Source organism: Aegilops tauschii, chromosome 2, assembly GCF_002575655.3.
Source record: "Aegilops tauschii subsp. strangulata cultivar AL8/78 chromosome 2, Aet v6.0, whole genome shotgun sequence".
NCBI lineage: Eukaryota > Viridiplantae > Streptophyta > Magnoliopsida > Poales > Poaceae > Aegilops > Aegilops tauschii.
Genome location: NC_053036.3, coordinates 30,739,112 through 30,753,327, shown reverse-complemented (window position 1 = coordinate 30,753,327; position 14,216 = coordinate 30,739,112). Strand labels below are relative to the sequence as shown.

Here is a 14,216-nt window from a genome sequence, read left to right as displayed (position 1 = left end):
CGATATGTGCAGGTCCGCCGTGTCTGCATACAGAATGCAGGCGATAATCGCATCCTTGGAGTACCCTGTTTTCTGAGTTAAAACTTTTGAATAGATAGATGGATGCACAGAAAGATTTGAAAATGCAAATGATTTCAAACAGAGATAATGTGTTCTATCACATCCAGTTAACAAGTGTGAACAACTATCAGTAAATGAGAGCAAATAGGTTTACTGTGTAGGTCTGTCCAAATAACTAGACAGTAGCTACCTCACAAAATCTCCTCGGTTAATCAACGACATGCACCTGAACACCAACAGATAAGCAAATTGACCCAGGCACACAACTTGTCCAGGCCACCGCCTCAAAAGTGGGTCTGGTCGCCTGATTTAGTGACCATCCGAGGACCATTTCACGAAGCAGGGGACGTAAGGCAGACACGGGAGATAACGGCGACTTTCAAGACTGCTGATATGCTGCACTTTCCGGGTATCCATGTCGTACGACATGAGCGACCATGACCTCTCCTCCCCACCGATAAAGAAAACCAGATTATATTCCGGATGGATTGCAACCGACTGGTAGATCTCGGTGGGTATGCGACGAGGCGTTCCTAGCAGACCCGGAAAGTCCGCGGTGTGCTTCAAGGTCCACTGACCACTGGCATATTCCTCGAGAACCCAAACAGATAGTTGCCAATCATTGTCATAGTCTATGCATACAAGGTGTAAGCGCCCCTGAGACAGCCCTATGGCAGCAGGTTTATTGTCCTCCGGCATTGGGATTTCCCCCCATGTCTGTCGCTTGGTGTCCAGCGTGACGATCAAAGAAGAGTAGTAGGCACTCAAATGCAAAGTGCCATTGAAGAAGACATACCCTAAATCGTCACCGGCAAAACCAAGGTGACCACACTCGCTCAGCAGGGATGCCCAGCGTCCAGTTTCTGACGAGTAAACCTCGACTCCGCCGCTCTCCGATGGTTTCACAAACACCGCAAAGTAGGATGGAACTATTGCAGGATCGAAACAGAGACAGATGTTGCTATCCCGTTGGTCGCCGTGTGAGGCGGGCACGGGCAGCACCGCCCAGATCTCCTCAGTCGCAGGGTCGCACACAATGTACTCCGCCGGAGACGGCGGCCTCTCCCGGTGGGCGGAGCAGAGTAGGATGCCGTTGCAGCAGTGGATGAGCGTGACGCTTCTATAGCCGCGCTGGCGCAGAAAGGGCAGGCATGGGTCGATGAGGGGCCGGCCTCTCCCGGACAGATTGCGAAAGACGAGGAGATGGCCGTCGCGGCTGTGGCAAACGGAGCCGCGGCGGCGCGCGTCGCGGGAGTGGCAGAAGAAGCCGGAGAGGGTCTGCGGCGACCTGCGGAGGACGCGGCGGTCGGAGCAGAGCGCGCGCCACGACCTCGACACGCACCTGAAGCGGCAGAGCGATCTGTACGGCACCCGCGGCAGGACCATCTTCGCGAGAAGGTCGGCGGGGAGACTCGCCGCAGGCCGCCGCTGCTGCTTTAGCTTCTGAATCTCCTTCCTCCTCCTCTTGGCCACCCCGCATCCGACCTGCCGCAGATGGGTCAAGAACCGGAAGGGGCTCCTCCCGGCTCTCAGGAACGGCGGGGGCCGCTGCCGCGGACGGGGTGGGGGGATCGCCGGAGGGTGCTCACGGTCCGTACAGCCGCGCTCGGGATCTCCCCGCGGCTTCGCCGAATCCACACGGGGAATTCGGAGACACGGACGGGCGAGGAGGGCAGGAAGGAGAAGGGTGAACAAAGTCAATATAAACAAAGTTGTGCTTAATTCATACACCTTTTTTTTAAAAAGTAAAAGTTCATATAAAGCATCTCAAACATAATAAAGTTTACACTGAGACCACCGATAAACCACTACTGTCGCCAGAACGAGTCGCCGACGCACTCTCCTATAGGAGCCGGCTTGACCTTGTCGATGCCAGCCGGGAAGTTTTCGTGCACATGCCCCTAAGGACCGGCGTCCTAAAGCCGCAGTCGTCGCCGTTAAACCCTTGCATATATCTGAAGCAACCGGCAAAAAATTTCACCACACGACAAGAGACCCCAACCTTATGGCCCCAAGGAGACGACATGAATCTACGCTGAAGCTCTGTCAACTACATACAGACGGACGAACTCAAGTAGGATCGGAGCCCGGCAGACAAACTGAAAAAAAAACATCGCCTTCATCCAAGGTCATCAAGCTAAGAAGGTTCCATGAAGATGACCGAGATGGTAAAATTTCCACTAAGAATATTGGGAAAAATAATGAGCTCTATGATGTGCCCTCAAAGCTACGCTGATAATGTTCATACAAAACTTGTTGATGAGCATGCTACAATAGAGGGAATTTGGCCTTCATAAGATGGATGTTAAAGTACCGATTTGACGATGAAACAATTGGTATCATAGAAGGTTTTTTCTTTTTTGAGGGAAAGTATCATAGAAGGTTTGACCCTCAAATTTGAGGAGCTAAAGTCTTTGGAAAGGGCAAGAGATCCTCTAAATTCACCATAAAAGTAACTTGGCCTTTATAAAATAATGTTGCATAGGTTGTATGTAAGGAATACAACTTCCTTCACAATATGAGTTTTGCCCCAAATTCAGTTTGGAACCTGAATCCGAACCAAACCCAGTCAATAGGAGCTTTGCTACAACAATTGGCAATTTACATAGGGTTTACAGGCTGGGTGCCCAGCCCACCAGTTAAATTCAGAGGGGAAGGGGGCGGTTAATTAGGAGTAGGTTATTTAGCCCAATTAAATCTGGACAAGTCAGCTTTCGTAAAGTTCCATTGGTTTAGTCCGTGTGTCTAGCATTTTTTGAGTCAATAGTTAGATCTTGTCACGATCATTCCCTTTTGCCATGTCAAAATCTAAATTATGAGGGAAACTACTCCATTACAGCTTGGTGGATGGTGTGTCGGCGTATAAAAGGTTCAAACGTGTTCCCCGTCAAGGCATAAGACGTAGGAGCAGATGCAGACGTTATGAACGTTTTGACAAAAGCTCGGTATGATGACTACTTGATAGTTTAGTGCACCATGCTTAACGGCTTAGTATCGGGACTTCAAAGATGCTTTGAACGTCATGGACCATATCAGATGGTCCAGGAGTTGAAGTTAATATTTCAAGCAAATACCCGAGTTGAGAGATATGAAGTCTCCAACAAGTTCTATAGCTAAAAGATGGAGGAGAATAGCTCAAGCAGTGAGCATGTGCTCAGATTGTCTGGGTACTACAATCACTTGAATCAAGTGGGAGTTAATCTTCCAGATAAGACAGTGATTGGCAGAGTTCTCTGGTCAATATCACCAAGTTACTAGAACTTCGTGATGAACTATAATATGCAAGGGACAACGGAAACGATTCCCAAGCTCTTCGTGATGCTGAAATCGACGAAGGTAGACATCAAGAAAAACATCAAGTGTTGATGGTTGACAAGACCACTAGTTTCAAGAAAAGGGCAAAGGGAAGAAGGGGAACTTCAAGTAGAACGGCAAGCGAGTTGCTGCTCAAGTGAAGAAGCCCAAGTCTGGACCTAAGCCTGAGACTAAGTGCTTCTACTTCAAAGGGACTGGTCACTGGAAGTGGAACTGCCCCAAGTATTTGGTGGATAGGAAGGATGGCAAAGTGAACAAAGCTATATTTGATATACATGTTATTGATGTGTACTTTACTAGTGTTTATAGCAACCCCTCAGTATTTGATACTGGTTCAGTTGCTAAGAGTAGTAACTCGAAACGGGAGTTGCAGAATGAACAGAGACTAGTTAAGGGTGAAGTGACGATGTGTATTGGAAGTGGTTCCAAGATTGATATGATCATCATCGCACACTCCCTATACTTTCGGAATTAGTGTTGAACCTAAAATAAATGTTATTTAGTGTTTGCGTTGAGCATGAATATGATTGGATCATGTTTATTGCAATACGGTTATTCATGTAAGTTAGAGAATAATTGTTGTTCTGTTTACATGAATAAAACCTTCTATGGTCATACACCCAATGAAAATGGTTTGTTGGTTCTCGATCGTGGTGATACACATTTTCATAATATTGAAGCCAAAAGATGAAAGGTTAATAATTATAGTGCAACTTATTTGTGGCACTGCCGTTTAGGTCATATTGGTGTAAAGCGCATGAAGAAATTCCATACTGATGGACTTTTGGAATCACTTGATTATGAATCACTTGATACTTGTGAACCATGCCTCATGGGCAAGATGACTAAGACTCCGTTCTCCGGAACAATGGAGCGAGCAACTGACTTATTAGAAATAATACATACTGATGTATGCGATCCGATGAGTGTTGAGGCTCGCGGCAGGTATCGTTATTTTCTGACCTAAACAGATGATTTGAGCAGATATGGGTATATCTACTTGATGAAACATAGGTCTCAAACATTTGAAAAGTTCAAAGAATTTCAGAGTGAAGTGGAAAATCATCGTGACAAGAAAATAAGGTTTCTACGATTTGATCGCGGAGACAAATATTTGAGTTACGAGTTTGGTCTTCAATTAAAACAATGTGGAATAGTTTCACAAATTCGTGCCACCTGGAACACCACAGCATAATGGTGTGTCCGAACGTCATAACCGTACTTTATTGGATATAGTACAATCTATGATGTTTCTTACGGATTCACCACTATAGTTTTGGGGTTATGCATTAGAGACAGCCGCATTCACGTAAAAAAAAGGGCACCATCTAAGTCCGTTTGAGACGACACCTTATGAACTGTGGTTTGGCAAGAAACCAAAGTTGTTGTTTCTTAAAGTTTGGGGTTGCGATGCTTATAAGAAAAAGTTTCATCCTGATAAGCTCAAACTCAAATCAGAGAAATGTGTCTTCATAGGATATCCAGAGGAGACAATTGGGTACACCTTCTATCACAGATATGAAGGCAAGATATTCATTGCTGAGAATGGATCCTTTCTAGAGAAGGAGTTTCTCTTGAAAGAAGTGAGTGGGAGGAAAGTAGAACTTGATCAGGTAACTGTACCTGCTCCTTTATTGGAAAGTAGTTCATCACAGAAATTTGTTCCTGTGACTCCTACACCAATTAGTGAGGAAGCTAATGATGATGATCATGTAACTTCAGATCAAGTTACTACCGAACCTCGTAGGTAAACCAGAGTGAGATCCACACCACAGTGGTACGGTAATCCTGTTCTGGAGGTCATGTTACTTGACCATGACGAACCTACGAACTATGAGGAAGCGATGATGAGCCTAGATTCCGCGAAATGGCTTGAGGCCATGAAATCTGAGATGAGATCCATGTATGAGAACAAAGTATGGACTTTGATTGACTTGCCCAATGATCGGCGAGCCATTGAGATTAAATGGATCTTCAAGAGGAAGACGGATGTTGATAGTAGTGTTACTATCTACAAAGCTAGAATTGTCGCAAAAAGGTTTTCGACAAGTTCAAGGTGTTGACTACGATGAGAGTTTCTCACTCGTATCTATGCTTAAGTCTGTCCGAATCATATTAGCAATTACCCCATTTTATGAAATCTGGAAAATGGATAAACAAAACTGCATTCCTTAATGGATTTATTAAAGAAGAGTTGTATATGATGCAACCAGAAGGTTTTGTCAATCCTAAAGGTGCTAACAGAATATGCAAGCTCCAGCGATCCATCTATGGACTGGTGCAAGCATCTCGGAGTTGGAATATACGCTTTGATAAGTTGATCAAAGGATATAGTTTTATACAGACTTGCGGTGAAGCCTGTATTTACAAGAAAGTGAGTGGGAGCACTACAACATTTCTGATAAGTATATGTGAATGACATATTGTTGATTGGAAATAATGTAGAATTATTCTGCAAAGCATAAAGAAGTGTTTGAAAGGAGTTTTTCAAAGAAAGACCTCGGTGAAGATGCTTACAAATTGAGCATCAAGATCTATAGAGATAGATCAAGACGCTTGATAAGTTTTTTCAATGAGTACATCCCTTAATAAGATTTTGAAGTAGTTCAGAATGGAACAGTCAAAGAAAGAGTTCTTGCCTGTGTTACAAGGTGTGAAATTGAGTAAGACTCAAAGCCCGACCACAGCAGAAGATAGAAAGAGAAGGAAAGTCATTCCCTATGCGATAGGTTCTACAAAGTATGTCATGCTGTGTACCAGATCTATTGTATACCCTACCACTGAGTTTGGCAACGGAGTTCAATAGTGATCTAGGAGTAGATCACTGGACAGCGGTCAAAATTATCCTTAGTGGAGATGTGTTCGGTGAGTGTTGTTAGTTTCCCATCGTCCATGGCAGGAGGTGTGCGGTGGTGAACTGCGGCCGGCGAGAAACTTTCGAGGAAGAGGATGCAAATGGAGTCAGAAAAGGGAAAGGGATGTTTTGTCGTGCAAAAAAGGAAACCACCAAAGAGCAGTTGCTAGTCACCCGGCGGTTCCAGGCGTAGATTTTCGGAAACATGGATTTGTTTTATCTGGGTTTTTTTAAGATTTTCACTTATCTTGTTCGTTGAATTTTTTTATTCGTTGGGTGCTGCGTGCGTATTCCATCTTTGGCTATGAAAGTAGTCCTGTAAACGGTAGAACACTCAGCAGATGCATGGTCGTGCCTTTGTTGTGAAAACATTTTTTTCAATTAACAATCTTCCTTGGTTCGGGAGGCACTGTTGTTATATTATTCGGTGCACAAGTGTGTGTTTAGGAAAAGTTGAAGTAAATATAGTTTGGACTTGAAAACGGAGTCCTGTTTGGTTTTGAATTGAGATATGTTTCACTAGATGGTTTGAATAAGTTTGATAACATGGTATTGCTATAGGTTTTGAATCAAAAACTGATTCTTGTTTCGTTTGATTTTTGAAAATGATTCTTTCAGTTTTTTGGTTTTTTGAATTATGATTTTTTCGCATGAATCATTCCGATAGTTCAAATAGTATTTGTTGCAAAGGATCATTCCGATGGTTGAAACAACAAGTTGAGTGTCCGTAAGAGCAACATAAGTTGCAAAAGATCATTCTGATAGTTCAAGCAAGCACATGGTCCATAATAGTTACATTACTCTACCATCCTAACTAGCAAACTTATAGTAACCAGCGTTTTACTGCTGGAGGCATCATCATGAAATGAGCGCTGACATCCTAGGAGATACACTGCTTGCTTCCATTTTAGGTGCTGGTTCCGACGGAATCTACAGAATGCGCTGAATGATGATGGACACAGTACGGTCATGGCGCTCTTTGAAAGTGATTAGAACAACGTTCTTTTCAACAAAGGATGCAGCTGATATGAAGTCTCTGAAAGAAGACTTTTCTATTACCATCCTGCCGTCATTTTTGGAGATGTAGTACGACGAAGGAGTGATGACATGGGTAGGTTCATCAGGAGCTTCAAGGGTCACCCTGCCATTGGTTGGCATGTCCACCCATCTCTTCAGTGTCGAGACAATGCTCCCCGGAATTTTCTAGAAGAAATCGAAATTAAATAGAAATTAAAATCGTTGATTTGTCACTTGGACAATAAAAGAATGGCTGAATATGGTGAGTGCACAAACATTAAGAAATTCCATATTGAAAGTAATATAATTCCTGGCATGTTCAGGTTTGTGTGTAAACAGATAAAACAACAAATTAAGAGAACAGCAAAAGTTTTGTTGTTTTAGGTTTGAATAAATAGGTTCTTTATAATTTTACATATGAGCAAAATACGTTTGGTATTTTAACAAGGACAGTTGTAACCAACCATGACGCAGTCTTTGGTGTTAGTGGGAGTCAATACGTGGACAAATGGACGGCAACGGATGAAAGTATCTCCGAAAAGGTGTTGTAGAAAGAATCGTGTCTCATCATAGGTAAGCTCAATATCCTTAGAGTAGACACAGCAGTGAACATGGTCGAAATCGTCAGAAGAAAGATCGTCGAGAGCTAGAAAAAGAAAAAGATTTTAAAGTTAATTAGATAAAGTTATATCCAACACGGGGTTAATATTATTCAGTTCGATTCATGCATATAAAATTACAGTGAAAGAAGATAAGTTTCTAATATAAAATACCTACCAACGTGGGGTAAAGGAAGCAGCCTTTTGTCATCCCGATATGTTTGTAATTCGAGATTGAGACCCTCGCCTGGTAGTTCAAATTCTATGCGGTCTCCAGCACGAAGTTCATAATCAGCCGCAAAGATGTTCCACTTAGCCCGCAGAACTTTGTGTAGTTCGCCCTATGCTTAAACAAAGCATTGTAAGACCTTCCTTCATGTGTAAGAAGGGCTGGCTCTACCTGCTGTTTACGCAATTTTCTTGCTTCTTTCTTCCTCTCTTCAATGTATTCAGCGAGAAAAGCTCTGATATTACAAGGTACATACTGGAAAAAATAGTGCAAATAACAACCTGTAAGTATAAATTTGAACTCGCGTACTATTAATGTTAAAAGTTTTCTTAAATTGGATATGAATTTTTGATAAGAATTACAGATAACAACATAGTTGTATTATAAATTAATGGATACAGATTTTTGGCATATGTTGACTAAGTTTAATTAGAACTGAAGATGCATTATAGTAATCAAGGCATAGGCAGGCAAAACTAATGGACTATATTAATCAGGGCATAGGCAGGCAAACTAATGGAAAATGAAAACACAAGGCAGGTGCGAAGAAGTGGCAGCAGGGGAACCTAGTGTAGGTGCAAGGGGGTATGAGTGACAGTGACGATTTCTACTGTGTTGTAAGCAACTAATATGTTAGTGATGCTTACTAACCATGCGGCTCCAGCAATTTTCATCAAGAATAATCTCAAACTCCTGGAGAACTTCAGGGTGTGGTTCGCAAGGGCCACCTGGTTGGCGGCAGGTACGGCAAATAATACCTAAATAATTCAGAACAACTATGTTAAGAAAACAAGAATATCATAACAATTTGAAAACAAGCTTCAACGTCGAAGGTAGACAATGACTAGCTTCAACTATGTTAGTCATATTGAAGGCAGGCAACAACTACAAATTTACCAGAAATCTTCTCATCTACTCCTTCCAGAAAAGCAGTATGACAGAGTTTATAACACTTGTTTAGATTTTCAGATGGTTTTTATATTCCTTTAGAGAATGAAGTCGTTCTACCGGATATGATGCTTCAATAACTATCAAATGAAAAACCTAAACGTAAAACGTAAATACGGATCGGAGCATGCTGCTTACGCATATGCTTTTTACCTGGGAGAGAAGAAGAACGAGGGTTGACGAACGGAGATTGGGGTAGGGGAAGCTTAGGGCAAGCACACACGGCTAGCAAATCTACGAGAGAAGCACGGCTTAGAAGTTAATCAAGAGACCCAATAAAAACTCTACAATAACTTGTTTGAAATGAGACTATGTGCGGGGAAGAAGCACGAACCCTAGAAGTAGGCGGACGGGTATGGCAGATGGGTTGTGATGGGAAGCTTAGGGCAAGCACCCACGGCCATCAATCTACGAGAGAAGCATGGCTTAGAAATTAATCGATTGTGTGCGGGTTAGAAGCACGAACCCTAGAAGCAGGCGACGGAGAAGGCAAATGAGTTGTGATGTGGCTGAGGGATTCGGAGCTTATTGAAATATAAAGGAGACGGGAGAGAGCAAGAGTAGTAATGAGTGCTTCTTGTTTTATTTTTTATTCTGCGAATGGTGTGCGTGCATTCCGAGGTGTTGTAGCGACACGAGATGTTTGACTCGTCCAGCTGCCTCCCATTATAGTTGTCCAGCTGTGCTGCCTCCCAGTGGAGTCTTTTACGTGCCTATCCTGCCTCACATACTTTTTGTGAGGCACGGTTATACATACTGAAAAGCATACTCGTGCTTCTGTGTTTTAATTTTTTAATCACATGTTTAATCAGATATGGTTGGGTGTGTCTTTAGGAGAGGAACGGTGATGATGTTATTAGATGCACGGTCGTTGTAGCAGGAGAGGCATGGTCGATACGTCGGGGGAGGCAAATTGAGGAGAGGCATGATGGTTCCTAATGAGAGGCACTTTTGTATCTGGAATGGAGTCACGGTTCGTGACTCTGTTATTGCAATTTTTTTCAAGCAGTCGTTGAACCAGGGAGCCACTGTTTTTATGTACATTGGGTTCAGGCGGGAATATGTATGATAGCGCACAGTTATTTGTATGTGAGAAGCATGGACGTGCTTTTGTTTTGGCAATGTTTTCGGTGCTATGCAGACATAGAGATGCAGGTCCGTTGATTTACCGAGGTTTGTCTTTAAGCAAAGTGGAGGCACGCGTGTGGCTTTTGTGCTGGCCGAACCGTGCTTCTATTTTTGTTCAGTCCCCGTGTAGTATTTGTACGACGGGGTCATCTTGTTTGCTTCCTCTCATTGTTCTCTCGGTCAAAAGATGTGCTGGTGACCGATGGGATGACTATTTATTGTTAGTATTCATTGTGCCAGATACCGTTCTAGAGTTAATCTAGAGGCTCCTCGATTACAACGTGGCAGCCGTGACTTTTGAAGTGCATGGTTTCATAAGCTGCAGAAGCAAAAGCGTCCATTCACACCGTTCCCGATGCAATTTAATGGGCGCATGGTATCCAAGTCGTCTCTCCCCAAGGTTAAGTAGTGGTCTATTGCGGGAGTGTATCGCTTCTTATTCTCTGCAGAGAAGTGCAGTTAGCTCCCGTCATCCTCGCCTCGTACGAGAAGCACAGTCAAACTCCATTGTCGTCTCACCCTCGCTTCCATGGACGACTTCAGGAACACTACTGAGCGCCTCTTTATAGATGCCGATGGTAATACCAAGCTCGAGGTGTTATACACCAACGAGCCCTATAAGGTGGAGGAGATTCTTACTCTCTATGAGGAATGGCTGTGTGAGGACAGGTACAAGTTTGTTGGTCTTGATCTGGAGTACACACGAGAGGATTATTTTGATCGTAGTAGAAAAGTTGCCGTTATGCAACTGGCGATGCGCAAGCATGTTCTTGTCTATCACTTGTGCAAGGCCAGGAGGGAGTGCGCTGCTCTGAAGGATTTCCTTCAGAATAAAGGTATAATTTTTGCTAGTGTCGACGTCAGGAACGATAGGGATCTTCTTGCAAACAGTTACCTCAAAATCCCAAGAGAGTGTCACATCGACCTTCAAGAGGAGCTCATGATCAAAGGAGGCAATCTAAGGGATTCCATGGCAGATTTGGCAGGAGCCGTCATAAACAAATCTTACTTGAGTATGAAGTTGTCTTTTCCACAAGGTCTGCATGACTACTGGAAATGGAAGCCGCTTTCCCTTGAACACCTGAAATATGCGGCAATTGTAAGTGAAAAATTCATTTTTTATGATTTTCTGTCTTTATATTTTTGTTTTATTGCAACAATAGTACTTTTTCCCCTTTACGTATATCTTCATTCTCATCCGCTTTTTGTTTTCGGATGGGTATGTCAGCTACGAGCTCTACCGCCGAGTTCTGTCTATGAGGGACATGATGCATCCTTGTTGTCTTCCCGACCCCACACGCCATTGATGCTTCTGTTGCAGTAGTTTTTCTCGTTACAATGATATTATTGCATGTTAATTGTTTTAGATCTTAATACCTGTGAGAAAGGATCCACATTTTATCTACCTCATCATCGCGAATCTTGCAATGCGTCGCTTCGAAATTCTGTGTCCTTATATCAATTGCGACGGTATAAAGGAACACTCAGACATTGTCATCGAAAACTTCAAGAGAGCTTACCATTCTGCTTACAACAACTATCCTCACACCATGGCCTCCTTTCATGTCAAACCTGTGCAAAGTGTATGTAACTCAGACAGAGAGTAAGTTTCTTTTAACTGTAGCTCTGCCTCATTTAAACCATGCATCTTTTTGTTCCACTACACATCCCATATCTACTGTTCACCTTCTATTCACAGACATTAATGCTCTCAATTTTCAGGGATGACAGTGCTATTTACACCATGCATTTGATGCCGCTCATTAATTTGAATAATAATTCATTTTTTATCAATAATGTAAGTTCACTCTCGTTGACAACACATCAACATACGTTCACCCCACACACCGTTGGACCGTGCAGTAGCTGCTGACGTTTTCCCAATGTGATAAACAGGTGCTCCAAGTGTATCTGTTGAGATTGGATCAGTCAGTAATTGTTTGTCAACCGCAGAGTGCGAGGCTGATGTTTCTGTTGCAGTAGGTTTTGTTGTTTCCTCCAAGAGTTTTTCCATTGGGCTTGTCAGAGAGTTGTGGTCTGCAGATCCTCCAGCAGAATTTTGGGTTTCAATCGGTGCAGAACACTCAGACGAATTTTCACCTGTCATTATAATTGCCCCGCTCTCTAGCATCTCAGTTGTTGACACAAAGGGCTCATGAACCGGCAAGCCATCAAGGCAGTTGTGCAGATGGTTATGCACTTTGTCCAAATGAATCTTGGCTTGTTCATCAATGTCCTCTTTGTTGTGGTCGATCCTGTTCACCTCCAGTAGCAACTTAATCTGGGTTGATGATTTTAGGCGTGAAGATAGATGAATTTGGGACTGTTCTTTGTCGTACGGATTCTGGGATTCTGGGTCAGGGGTATCGCAGCAACCCTTTAAATTTTCCCGGGAGTATGATGTGGCGTGAAGGACACTGGTCGAGCCACTGCTGGAAGAACTTTGACTGCTTGTTGTGCTAGAACTTGGAAGCGTAGAATATGTTGGAGGGAGTGATGAAAAAGTTTCTTTTTCATTTGAGTTGTCCTGTTGCAAGTTAAAATAAACGCCCCGGTCTCTGGTCTTGGTTTCTTTTGCACTAAGATCCCTACCAGGTGAAAGGAGCTTCTCCAATTTCTGCTCGAGAACTGGTTGAAACCGCGAGAAAAGTTCTGTGTACATTTCATTGATAACTTTGGCAATTTTCGCCTTGGCCTGGAACTGAAACAAAAACCATCAGAAATTATTAATGCCGAGAATGAAAAGAAGTTATTAATACCGAAAATGAAAAATATCTTGTGAACTACTGTATGTTCTGTCAATAATTGCAGAAAGGGCATGGAATAATGTGCGCAGAAGGACACATGATGTGCTGCGGGAAGCGCGGGTAACAAAGTCCATGAATCGTGGTGAACACATTCCTTGAAAGAGCACACCCGACGTACCTTACGAAGCATGGTTGATCTACCGCCGCAGGGAAGCAGTGCTATATTTAACACAAAAGCACAGCTAACGTACTATAGGAAGCACTTCTATATTTAACGCAAAGGCACACCTAACGTACTATAGGAAGCACTGTTAGTTTTAACGCAAAGGCACAGCTAACGTATTATATGAAGCACTTCTAGTTTTAACACAAAAGCACATCTAACGTACTATAGGAGGCACTTGTATATTTAACACAAAGGCACAGTTAACGTACTATAGGAAGCACTTTTATATTTAACACAAAAGCACATCTAACGTACTATACGAAGCACTTCTATGTTTAACACAAAAGCACAGCTAACGTCCTATTCAAAGCACTTCTATATTTAACACAAAGGCACAGCTAACGTCTTGTAGGAAGCACTTCTGGTTTTAACACAAAAGCACAGATAACGTCCTATAGGAAGCACTTCTAGTTTTAACACAAAAGCACAGCTAACGTACTATAGGAAGCACTTATGGTTTTAACACAAAAGCACAGCTAACGTCCTATAGGAAGCACTTCTGGTTTTAACACAAAAGCACAGCTAAGGTACTATAGGAGACTGTCTGGATGACCATGAAAGGACAGCTAACGTCCTATATGAAGCACTTCTAGTTTTAACACAAAAGCACAGCTAAAGTACTATACGAAACTGTCTGGATGAACACAATAGGACATGTATCTGTTTCGTAAGAGCTTAGGGAACATCATTTCAAACATAAAATCAGGTGCAGAAGCTGGAAATCACTTACGGAACAATGTTTTTCTTGAGGCACAAATTCTTCTATGTAGGCTTCTAGTCTGGGACTCATTTGGAAAAATGGCGCCTGAAAGCCAGGCGGTGGTTGGAAAGGCATGCGCCTAATGTCTTTCAGCTGCCATGTGGAAGGAAACAATTACAGTCAAGTCAAATTAATACATGGCAGCTAAGTCATTATGTTGAGTCGAAAACTTCGCCAAAGGAAAATGATGAAAAGTTGACTCACCGTGTGTTTCCCAAAAATTCCGTCCTCTGTTGACAGGCTGTCTATGTTAGAATAATTCTTAATGGCCTCTGTGTCCCACATGACAAGTCTTGCAGGAGTGTCAGGTTCCCGGTCCATAATCTTCGTATC

General features: G+C 42.9%; 1 protein-coding gene across 1 annotated transcript; it reads right to left on the bottom strand.

The window, feature by feature from the left end:
• Window positions 1-369: 369 nt before the first annotated feature.
• On the bottom strand, window positions 370-1,446 carry LOC141040680 (F-box protein At5g49610-like). Its single transcript, XM_073506795.1, has one exon. It carries the CDS (start codon window positions 1,444-1,446, stop codon window positions 370-372), a length of 1,077 nt encoding a protein of 358 aa, XP_073362896.1.
• Window positions 1,447-14,216: the final 12,770 nt, after the last annotated feature.

Bases quoted from the DNA above. Each gene is read 5' to 3' on its own strand.
- LOC141040680 (XM_073506795.1), bottom strand. From the start codon at position 1,446: ATGGTCCTGCCGCGGGTGCCGTACAGATCGCTCTGCCGCTTCAGGTGC.